At 32.8% G+C, this 12,423-nt stretch overlaps 1 protein-coding gene across 3 annotated transcripts in view; it reads left to right on the top strand.

The window, feature by feature from the left end:
• GRAMD2B (GRAM domain containing 2B) overlaps positions 1-10,719 on the top strand; it is a 65,875-nt gene extending 55,156 nt beyond the window's left edge. For 2 of the 3 annotated variants that reach the window (XM_031968581.1, XM_031968587.1), the window contains exons 7-14: positions 639-710; positions 1,155-1,235; positions 3,649-3,760; positions 4,087-4,209; positions 4,560-4,650; positions 5,854-5,952; positions 7,515-7,605; positions 10,209-10,719. In XM_031968581.1, the coding sequence (XP_031824441.1) occupies positions 639-710; positions 1,155-1,235; positions 3,649-3,760; positions 4,087-4,209; positions 4,560-4,650; positions 5,854-5,952; positions 7,515-7,605; positions 10,209-10,250 (711 nt within the window). In that variant the 3' untranslated portion in view covers positions 10,251-10,719. The remainder of the gene's footprint in view (positions 1-638; positions 711-1,154; positions 1,236-3,648; positions 3,761-4,086; positions 4,210-4,559; positions 4,651-5,853; positions 5,953-7,514; positions 7,606-10,208) is intronic. The other variant, XM_031968584.1, reaches the window with a different exon arrangement.
• Positions 10,720-12,423: the final 1,704 nt, after the last annotated feature.

The raw sequence follows: 12,423 nt of genomic DNA, 5'->3' as shown, positions 1-12,423 counted from the left end.
TCTTCTGAATTTAAAGGGGACAAAATTATTTATTTCATTTCTTTATTTATGTAGTTCTTCCTAAATTGGAATTTGCCATTCTTAGTAACCCTTTTCTCTTAAAGTCAAAGGCTTTCAAATTGTCTTTGTGGTTCTTTCGGTTATATTTGTTTTACATATTGCACTTGTAAGCACTTCTAAACAGAAAAGCCATGAGTGATATGGGAAAAAAAATACTTTATTATATAATTCCTGGGAACATTTCAATGGTAAGTCTAGGTTTTAGTGTAACTTTTGAAAAAACTGTTGAATTTTTCTAAAAGCAAACTTTAAAGGAGATCTACTAAAAGTCATCAGATCTCTTCTCAGGTATATAACTTTTCATCAAAATTATGTTTCTCTTTGTATTGAGAATTATATATAAGGGCTAGGTGCTGGGACCAACTGATCAAAGTGTCCTCATTATTTATGACTTTGTTATTCAGTAGTAGTAAAGAAAAATGAGATGGCTAAAGGTAGAATGAAAAGGAAGAATGAGAATAATCGAGTGAAAAAGAATGTCTATGTGCACTTAGCTTAAATGTAGAAAATACATATGTCTTTCTGAAACCTTGCCACTTTTCAGTATTTGTAACAGTTTGGATTGGTTTGTTTCACAGCACATGTTCGTTTCCTTGCTCTCCAGAGATACAACCTACAAGTTAATAAAATCAGTATGCAGCCACCTAGAAGTAAGTATTGACTTATATTGTTTTAAAATGCCCCCAAACCCTTCTTTTCTCCTTTAAAATTATTTTCGTGTTCTTTAATTTTTCCTATGAAATCCTATATGCAATCACTAGTCACTTTTCTCAAAAACTAATAATTTAAACAGAAAAGAAGGGAGAAACAAAGAAAAAAGGCATCCTGATAAGTTAGGAGAACTATCATTGCTATCTTTTTGTATGCTGTTTCTAAGTTAGAATTGTAGATTTACAACTAGAAGGGACTTAATGGGGTCATCTAATTCAATAACTTATTTTACAAATAACAAAACTGATGGCTATAAATTATATTGGTAATAAGTAGCAGAGTTGGGATTCTGATTTTGATTCCATCATTTTTTTCAATGTACAATGACACAAATGCCTCCTTGTAACCTTATGATATTTTGTTTTTATATCACTGATTCTCAGAATACAAACGTGGGCAACAGCCCCAGTCCTTCATCTCCTGAAAACGGTTTCCGGGCTGCACGTCCTTCATCTTTGCCTCTGGTAGGTTTCTCTATATCATTGTCTGGAAAGTAACACAAAGATATCCAATAAATCTGACTTTTAAAGAGATAGTGAACAAATCAAATATCTTGAGTGTGACCAGCCAGCAGGAGTATAAGTTTTAAAATTCTGTGCTCCAATAAAAAATTTCAGAAACTGCCCCTTTTCCTTTTACAAAAGAAAGGTTTACTACTAGATAGGAGTTTCTATGGCAATAAAGGGGCTATGTGGGGGCAGGATACTGTCCTGACAGAGCCCTTTCTTTGGGGGAAGTTTCTTCTAGAACCTCCATTTTGAGTAAGGACATAGACCAACCATGCTTCAATTCTGGATTTTGCTACCTTATTTCAACTGTGTCAGCTGCATTCTCCTTTACCTCTATAGGCCTCTTCTCCCACTAGTGAATTTCTCCCCAAAATGTCCATTTAAAACCCCATTCCAAGTCCTAAAGACTGTAAAAGGCAGTGATACAGGGGGACTATATTCTATCCATGAGAGATAGTCTATGAAAAGAGTGGGGTAGAAAGAGGGTGAAGAATGCTGGTTTGAGAAAATTTATTTTTTTATTTATATTTATCTATTTATTTGTTTATATTTATTTATTATTATATTTTGCTAATAGTTTCATTTTCTTGGCAAAGACACTGTTATGACTTGCCATTTCCTTTTCCAGTTCATTTTTTCACAGATGAGGAAATTGAGGCAAATGGTTACATAGTCTGCCCAAGATCACATAACCAGCAAATTTTGATTTGATTTGAACTCAGATCTTCCTGACTTCAGACCTAGAGAGCTGCCTTAGTAAAGACACCAGGAGGCATCAATACCATAGTGGCCACAATTGAAGAGAACATGTAGAAGGAAGGTGTGCTCAAGTGACAAATACCACAGAAAGGATCTGGCAATTAAGAAATCATTGAAAGCCTTGGAGATCGTAGTTTTAATTGAATGCTGAGGTTGAAAGCCAGATTAAAAGTGGTTGAGAATATAAAGTGATGGCAACAAGTCAAGATGACATTTCCTAGGGGATTGACTGTAAAAAGAAAAAGAAATAGAGGATGGAGTTTCATTAAGTATCATGTAAAAGTGTTTTAAAGATGGGGACATATTTTTAAGCTGTTAGGAAGGAACCAAAAGATCAGAAAAGATTACAACAGAGAAAATGATCAAAGTAACAAAGGAACAAAAGACAGGGAGGGATGTGATTGAATTCCTTCAGAAAAGAAAGAAACATGCTCTGGATGACAGGACAGGATAACAAGCATACAAATAAAAGGGAGGGAAAATATAATGGAGACTTGGGAACAGGAAAAATATAAAATAGATATAAAGGATGAGAGAGAAAAAAAACAGCAAGGAATAAAGATTCCCTTTAAAACATCAAAAATCTTATAAATCCTATATAATTTTGACTATAATCATACTTTCATGTTTTGATTAAAATAAAATAGATCAAAATTATAGTTGTTGAATATATGGATTCAAGGATTCTGCAGTAACTCAGTAACTCTGCAGAGATTCTTGGGTTACAGGATGGGGAGCATTGGCCTGGATAATAGACATTCTTTGGGAGTTTATTATTCTTGAGAGTTTACTAGGCTAATATAAAAGGGAATTTTCATGTATCTTTCATATGCTATTGTTTCCCTCAAATTACATGGGGACTGAAAAAAGGTCAGGATTACCATTATAATGACTTGGTACAATAACACAAAAACAGTTCCCACATAATTTGAGGGACCTAGTGGCATATGAAAAATCTCTGAAATTTCTGCTTTTGATTTTCAGTAATTTCATCAACAACATTCATTTAAAATGCCAGGAATCAATGACTCACATTAGATCTTCATTGGAAAAGTTAAGTCTCAAGACATTTTTTTCTGCTGATTGACTTTATCGGAAAAGGATATATTAAAATGATGCATTGCTTTAAAGAGCTAATTACACTTTCTCCCTCTTCTACTCTTTTTTATGTTATAATTTCACTACTCACTTTTCCATTTAAGATAATCTACCTCGCATTTGTTTTCTACACATCTTTCTAATAATTGTTTCAAATGGTAGAATTCCTTACTCTGAAGTGACAATTACATCTTAAGTAAATTGTTGGTGAGTATAGAAAAATTTTTAAGTTTTAGCTCCTAAATTTCTTCTCCAGCCATCTGTAGCTTCAAGATACTGTTTTTTTTTTTTTTTTTTTTTTGCCTACAGACATATAAAGCTAACTGCCCACAAGAGCTCAGATACAATAATTCTATACTAAATAATCAGCAGTTAGAGAAATGTCCAACAGTATAGAATAGATCATTTTTCCATTACATGGGTTATTGGTAAATATGAAAATCAGGAATGTGTAAAAGTCAGCCTATTTAGTAAAACAAAAGTAGTCTCTGACCTTATTCTTTCTCTTTAGGATTCCAATGATGAGTTGTCAGATTTAGATGGAGTGGTACAGCAAAACAAGCAAGGAAGGAAGGAATATAGCAGCTCTGGATCTCAGACTCCTGAATCTGAAAATTCTCAAGGTCTGGAGAATATTGTTGTGATGGACAAAAATTCAGTTCTTAGCATAAGGTCCAAAAAAAAATTATATTCCTAGTTAAGTGTGGGCATAGAATTGGTGGGGAGAATTCACGTGTGATATCATTAACTTTACATATTTTTTTCCTTTAAAACCTCATAGAAATACTATTTGTCCTTATTTTTCTCAGTATTTCTCAAGTCACCATCAAAACATTTCTAACTCTTTGGAAGTTAAACCAATTGGGGATTTGCTCCCTTTCTAATATGATGACTAATTAAAATGTACACCTGAGGCAAACTTGCACCGAGCCTGATTTTGTTTTGACAGATTTTCATATGATGGAGTCCCAGACAGTTCTGAAAGTCATTAAGGGAGAAACAAAATCAGTTCATACAGAATCTCATGTGAATTGTGTGCCCAAAGGAAAAGCCAAGAGCCTTCCAGGATACAGTAAGAATAACAGGTGTTTTCTGCCCATCCATTTGTAATTGCTGAGGTCCAAATTGTCCAGTATGGAACTATTCTTTGCCTTTTCTTTTCTCTCTCCCTCTTGTGAGCTTTTAGGCTACTTGTTTTGATTCCTTGAAAAGGTGAGAAGTCATTGGATTTGGCTTTTTTATGGGAAAAAAGTTAAAACTGGCAGCTAAAATGGCATCTAGGAGGACTGCTTTTTCTGCCTCCTATTACCAGAAAAAAAAATTTCTAAAGTATGAATTATCTATATGTGTGCATGTATGCTGTTAGGACATTGATTGTAAAGTATTGCATTGAACCAAGTTTTAAAGCCAGTTTGCTTTCAGCAGGTCAGTCAGAAGCCTTTGGATTCTTCCATAAATTAAGATCCCAGAAATGTCTGACACTCCGCCACATTCTCATATTCTATGCAGTTATGTAAGTACATGAATTGACTATGAGTGACAAGCAAATAGTCTATGATACTTCCACATCTTCACACTAACTTTAACTCTCAATTATTTATAATACCCATTTGACTCTTTCCCACCCCATTCCTTTTAGCTAGTTAGCAGAGCAAATCAGAATTGAATTAACTCATAAGAAACATGAGATGTGCAAAGTTAGAGTCCATCCCAAATTCTATAGGAACTATTTGTGTCTGACCTGTGGCAGAGCATTCTGAGCTCATATTAGCCACAGTCAGACACACTGTAACTGGACTCTAACATAGTGATATCATTTTGGTCCTCTTTGAGAACGAAGGACAATAACCAACTAACGAACCAGGAAAAGGGATCTCTTTATAAATGTAGTTTTTTTAGGAAATAGGGGAAAGAGTAGGAAAACTAAAATGAAGGTTTGGTATAGTAAAAAAAAAAAAAAAAAAAAAAAAAAGCATATTCCTAAGAATCAGAAGACTTGGATCCATGCAATGCCACTGCTTAACTACATGCTTGTTAGTGATTCCTCACAATGTTGGGAATGTTTTACAGCTTTTTTAAGCTATAAAATTTAAATCATTAGACTTCCTGTTTATTATTCTGGTAAGAGAAGGAATTACAACTAACAGCTAAAATGAAGTTTTCAAGGATTTTAATCTGTTTTTTCTAACCCCCTCCAACTGTCAGGAGGATGAAAAGATATTTCTTACTGTAAATATACATATAAATAACCAGAGACTAGACTGAGGACTTGACAAGTAGACTCTTTTCTCCCTCTTAATTTGAAAATCATTAAAATATAACTGAAAGACTGCTGGAGCAGAAATCCCAAGGCTTGAGTTTGATTCCTATAGCACTTTCATTAATGGACTGTGTGACCCAAGATATATCTCTTGACCTGTTTAACATCTAACTAAAACATTCACTAGCTATATGATTGTGAACAAGTCACTTCAACAATCTGAGTCTCAGTTTGCTCATTTGTAAAATGGGAGTGTTTGTCCATCATGGGGCTATTGAGAGGGAAGAACTTTGTAAAAAATTAAAACCAATTTTTTTTCTATTGTGGGTTCCAAGTTGAGCATCTGAGATTTTCACATTTTCAATCAATTTTTCAAAGTAGTTTCTAGATAAATTATATTATGAACATTGTGCCCTGGTCAAAAACTTAGAGTGGCGTTTTCCTTTTCTTTTGCAGTGTCTGTGCACTTATCTTTTCTACCTTCTACATGAGACACAGAATCAATGCTTTGGAGGAACGACTTAGATCAATAACCTCTATGGTTGATTCTCATGAGTAAGAAAATGCCTTATTACTATGATTGTCTCCCATTTGTAGTTGGACAGTGTTTGACTAGGTCTGTTCAGTAAATGTTTATTGAACATATGCTGTATGAGGGGCACAATGCATGATCCTGAAGACTGGGAAGTAGAAAAGGGTATATAAAAATAAAGTTGTAGTCTTTTTTGTTGTGGTGGTATGCCAAACAGCAAATTCAGCTACATAATTATATCATTTTTCCAAGGATGAATCTCTGTAAAAAAAAAAACTGCTAATATAGCCTAAAGTCCAGATACAACCTGATCAATTTGTAGATTATGTTCTTTGATTTACTGAAGGGGTAAGAGTAAATAAGCAGAAAATGTAAATGCAGCAAATTTCTCCATGAGTAACTTCTTATATTAATTCATATGTTGTAAGAAAAACTCTCAGACAATACAAAATCAATGTGGTTAAAGTTCATTCCTCTGAAGGAATGGCTTATTCATGACAATAACTATTTAAGCAACTTAAACCAATAGAAGCTATTTAGTCATATTGCTAAGAGATTTCCATTTTTAGTCATGCAATTTAAAATCCATTGGGTGAGTTGCAACGACTTCTATGAGTTTTCTGTTTCTTTACATAATTTTCCCATATACATACACATTTATACAATGTACAATGCCATATGCTAATAACAGTTCTTCTAGAGTCTGGACCAATACAATGCTCTACTTATGTGAAAGCATTTGCCATTTCTGTCAAGGTAGGAGTTCCTTACACTACACTTCAAATGAGTCTTAAAAAAAAAATGAGTTATAGCCTGGAGTGAGAAAATAAAAGCTGTCTCTCCTTTCAAACTGACATTGTCACCTCTGTCCTTGTTAAATCACCTGGCATGCATTTGGTATATCCAACTATATTCCAAATTCTGAAAAGATCTCTAGAGTATTGCAGAAGTTCATACATTGTCTTTTAGTTACAAAAAAGTCCAAGTAACACAGATCTTCATGACCTTGTAAATGCCACATAAAAAAGTCTGAAGAAATATCTCAGTGTTATTCTTAGATAATATCCAAATTAATAATCTTCAGCAAGGACCTAGGGCTGCCAAATACAAAATTATCGAAATTCAACAAATAATATTTTGTAACATTTGTCATCTTATATGTTCCCTACAAAGATCCCTACAAAGTTCCCTACAAAGATCAAGAAATATGCCATGGAAATTGTTAAAAGGAGTTCATCAAAAAGCGTATTCCTTTTGAATATGTCAAAAATCACATTCATTACTAAAATCTCTTAGGAATATCACAATAGCTTCTATTGGCTTTCAATAGAATATGAGGTTTTGATAGAAATCTCAGTCATAGAATACATACAACTGGACAACTAATATAGTTTATAGGACTGATGAATTCTTATAGAATTTGTTCCTTAAAGCACTTAACATGGAGTATATGAGTAGTTATAGTCTCATTTATTCGTGAGTATAGTGCTTACTGTTCCTTTATGAGCTTTCTCTTGCTCTGTGCAATTTCAGTGTTGTTGTTCTCCTTTACATTCCTCATTCTTTTTTATTGTTGTTCTTGCAGACAAAAAGCACCACATTTGGGATCACAATTGGAAGTTAATACTGAAGCTCTCTGTGAAGAGTTAACAGCCAATATAATAAAACTGGAAAAGGTGTTTTTTCATTCCTATATGCATGGACCCTATGTTAAATACCAAATGTTGAACATTGTCGAGCTACAGGCTTTTCTCGGGAACCTGCCCTACTTCCTGTGTGTGCTTTTCTTAATCCTATGTCCCATGTCCAAAAAGCTAACAGTAGGATGATGGTATAGCAACATCATTACTTCCTATATGTAGTACATGAATATCCTCTTGGCATAGTCTAGTATTTTCAGATATTTTACAGATATTATGTTTGATATGCCTTGTGACTTTCTTCCTAAACAAATATCATATCTGCTACACTATGTGTTATTTCTCCTTCCTAGGTGATGTACATTTCATTTCCTTTTGAAAGATTAAAAATACTGAGATTCAAGAGAAGATTAAATGATTTTCCTTTGGGTCACATTTAAATCCAAAGTTAGAATTCAGATGTGGTATCCTGGCTGCAGATTCAATTTTCACTACAGTCATAGACCCTTATTAAAAAAAAAAAAAGTCTGTTTCTTTGAAGATGATTGTCAAGTTATGATCATAAGCCTCTTGGTCTCAAAGACCGGTCACTCAGAACATTAAGAAATAAAGGATTAAGAAGAAACTTTTATAACAATAATAACAACAAAAACTACTTTTTTTTAAACAAAACTACTTTCTAACAATTACTACTATATGTTTGAAACCTTTTAAAGCACTTTTGCATACATTTTCTCATTTGATCTTTAAGATGTCATATGTAAGCTACAGATTCAATTAGTTTTGAAGTATGAGGCACTATGCACTGGGAATACAAAGAAGAAAATCTCAAGATTAAAACTTAATTGGAGACATTTACATAAATAAGCATAACTCAAACTAGAATGTGATATGTACAAAGAACAGCATGGCATACTGAAAAGAGTGGGGGTTTGGAGTAAAAGGGACCTACTTCCAAGTCCCAGCTCCACTGGTTAATACCTTTGTAATCACTTTAAGATTTCTAGGCTTGTCTTTTCATCTGAGAGTGTTGCCTAGATGACCTCTAAAATTCCTACCAGCTTTAATCTATGAATGTACATGAAAATTTAAGGCAGGAAAGAATTTCCTTTTATTATTTCAACTAAAAGAAAAATGCCTGCTTTCTCATCCTTTTATCTACCTACCTCCTAATGAAAAAGAAAAAAAAAAAAAACTTAATATGTAAAGTAAAGCAAAACAAATTCCACATTATTATGCAAAAAATGCATGCCTTAATTTGTATGCTGAGCCCATCACCTCTCTTGGAACAGATAATTTTCAACTGGGAAAATCGGAGAAGTCTTCAAAGGAAGTATAATCTAGGTTGAGTCTGACAAGAAGAGAGAAGCATTAAAACAAGAAATATCTTAATAATAATATGCTTGGTGTTTGGGAAATGAGGGTACATGATATCAGTTCAAAAACTCCTTTTGTTTTTAGTGACATTTTCCCCCCAATGTCATAACAAGTTTTAGTGATATTCACCTTTATGTTGCATAAAAAAGAATAGAGTTAACTTTTTTATCTTTCCATTTGTTTTCTGTGGTTCTTTCTCCTATCAGTGCATTCTTCTGCCATAGGAAATCACAGTCTAGATATTCTAAATAGCAATAAATCTTACTTTCTACAGTTGATATATTTCTGCAAAGTAAATAAATAAGAGATTGTGTTTTTCTTTCAGTAAAGGTGAGATAAAGTAGGAAAGAAAAAATAAATTCCAGTTAATTTAAAAAATTAAATATAATTTTAAAAAATCATCTGCAATTCAGACTTGTGCTTTCAAGGATCAGTTCTTTTATTTGTATATTTAGGTAATACTTAGAATTAAGCAAGTTCTTGATATTACTTTTTCATGCCTGCATAGGTATCTATTGCTTTTCTTTTAAATTCTTATTCCATGTTTTTATATTCACATGCCTTTTGATATAGAAAGATCTAATGGTTTCATCTAAATAGTTGTCAAAAAAACAATCATTTGCTTAAAATATAAAAAACATAAAACACATGCAAAAAAAAATCTTGCTTTTGAAGAAACAATTTGGCCTTAATAGTTCTACAGGGGATGCTTTTGTAAAGAATAACCCCCATCTGAAAAGTTGTCCTTTCTCATCCCCCCTTTTTGAATCTGTAGTTTCATTCAAAGCTTACCTTGGACAGTACCTCCTCTACCCAGATTTTTCTTGATTTCTCCCCAATTGTTGGTACTCTCACGCTTCCAAGAAATTACTTTATATTCATATATGGGTGTTATATTGTTTCTCCCTTCATTGAGAGCAAGTTTGTTTTATTTTTTGTGTATTCCCAGTGCCTAACTCAGTGTTTACTATGTAGTTAGTAGGCATTTAATAAATTGAATTGAATGATGAATAGCATGAAAAAAAGGCCAAAAGTACAAGACCTTTGTTTTGAATCCTAGCTATATCACTTACTATTTCCATGAACAAATCAATTAGCCATACTAAATCTCAGATCTTTTCAGTGGGAATAATGGTATTTGTGTGATCTACAATACATAAAGCTATGATAAAGAAAGCTCTTTGTAAACCTTAAAGATACATATAAATTATGATCATTATTATTATGTTTAATAATGGGAACTTCTTTTCTATCATTTTTAGATACAAAACAATTTACAAAGGCTACTAGAGAATGGTGACTGACTTACCTGGTTGCTTGGGGCCAACTTTTCAAAAGCAAGTTCAATATTTGTGGAGAACACTCTGCTGGACAGAGACACTGATTAATTGAAATCCAAAGCCACTTTTGCACTTTATGGTTACTGTCTAAGGAAAATAGGAAGTGATTTGATTATTGTGCAATAAATATTAACATTGACTCTGAGGGTGTTTTCACTACTACTTCATGGAGAGAATGGATCTCATTTCCTTGGATATAGCAAAGGGGACTGTTCCATATAACTGTGCCTTCAGGTTTGGATGACTGAGGTACAGCAGTGACTATAACATCAGCAAACATATTCTACTCTGTTGGATGACTGAGGTACAATAATGACTGTAACATCAGCAAACGTGTTCCACTCTGTTTTACGTCTTCCTTTCTACACTTTCTTTATCCCTTAAAACTCTTCACCTTCAACTTTAAAATTAGGCAATAAATTTAGGGTTGTTTAAAAATAAAAGAGGCAACGTCATAAAAAATAAATAAATATATAAGTGATGAATTCCCATATCTAAAAGTATTCAAATACAGACTGCATCCATAGGGATTGGAATACATTACTTCTAAAGTTTCTTTGATTACTAATACTCTCTGATTCTTTTTAAAGTGCCTAATAGATGCCCAAATAAATTAACTAAGGTAGTTTTTTAAAAGCCTAAGTGTAAATGATACAGAATGCACAAAATAAACTCCTAACTTTTTTCTCCTATTTCTCTATCCTCTTTTAAATAAACCGTGAATTTTAATTTCTCAATAGAGGGTCAGTATTAATAATAAACAAAGTAGATTTAAGTACTCAGTTGGCTTTTTCTTTTCTTGTAGGTAATGTCTATTTCTAAGTGATTTTTCCCTAAAGAAGGTATGGGACTGGAGCCCTAAATTAAAACTCACCTTGAGAATCTAATTTTTAAAACAAAAAAGCATAACAGTGATTTTTGCACAGAATATAAACATTGAAGGTAATTTTTGGATTCAATATAGAAGTCCATTTCAACAGATAATAATGGACATTTCTTTTTTGTCATGTGAAATTAAGAAATTGCTATATCTTCTATTTACTAAGTTGTCATTATGTACTATAAGATCTGTAAGTACAAAATATTCTATTTGTAAAACACATTTTATAATCATTTCTATGAAATGTATTTTATTATTAAATCAAATAAACTAATAAAATAAGTTGATTGTCTCATTTGTATTTGATAGCCCACTGACAAAAAATGTGTGTTATCAGCTCTTAATAAGTTAATATTATTATTATTAATATTGAATAATAACTCAAAGCTAACACCTTTAAAAGAAGTACTTAAATGCTAATTAAGAAATGGTGGGAAATAGGAGGGGACAATCATCTGCAACTTTTAGTTTTGGCTCTGTTTGTTATCATAAAGTGGTAAGTCACAGTTAAGGCTATTTTCCCATGAGAGTGTCTTCATTTAGTTAATTCCTCATACTCTACAATCACTTCCTTAAACTATTCATCTCTGTAGGCTTCAGGAAATTTGGTTCCTAACTTGGCTGTGATGGAATCCAGGATAAAGACTTGAATGATGTCAAAGAGTTGTTTTTGAATTAACTTTGGAGAGGCTAGCTTTGGATGATTGATAAGATTGAATGATTGGACACCAAACTTTAATAAGTTAAGAAGAGAAAAAATAGAGGCACATTATTGACAGAAGAGAAGAGGGAATAGATCAATAATAAGAGAGGATAGATGTATCAAGGGAGTTTTTGTGGATGATGGAGATGGGCATATTTATAGACTCTGGAAAATAGCCAAAAGAGAGAATTTGAAGATAAATAAAAGATAATAGAAGGAACAATTTACTAGAGAAAATGGGATGGAATATGATCAGTTGTGCATAGTGATGGTGTTGAGGCAGAAGATACCACAACAATATTAGCATCCCCAGGTCAGTGTCGTCCATATGGCAAAAGAATTCATAAACTCGGTTTGTCTCAAAGTTAAGAGGTAAAGATTTATTATGCCAGGGGGCTAAATTCCAAGGGAATTTAGCAAAGAATCAGGAGCAAGAAAATAATTTCATAGGAAAAAGTAATTTTATATCTTAGAAGTAAAATTGAGGTGTGGTAGGGGTGAGATTGCACCCATTGTTGAATTCTATCACTTAGACGTAAAACTGCAGAGTAGTC

The sequence above is a fragment of the Sarcophilus harrisii genome, chromosome 1, assembly GCF_902635505.1.
Source record: "Sarcophilus harrisii chromosome 1, mSarHar1.11, whole genome shotgun sequence".
NCBI classification, from domain to species: Eukaryota; Metazoa; Chordata; class Mammalia; order Dasyuromorphia; family Dasyuridae; genus Sarcophilus; species Sarcophilus harrisii.
This window is presented reverse-complemented; position numbering and strand designations above follow the sequence as displayed.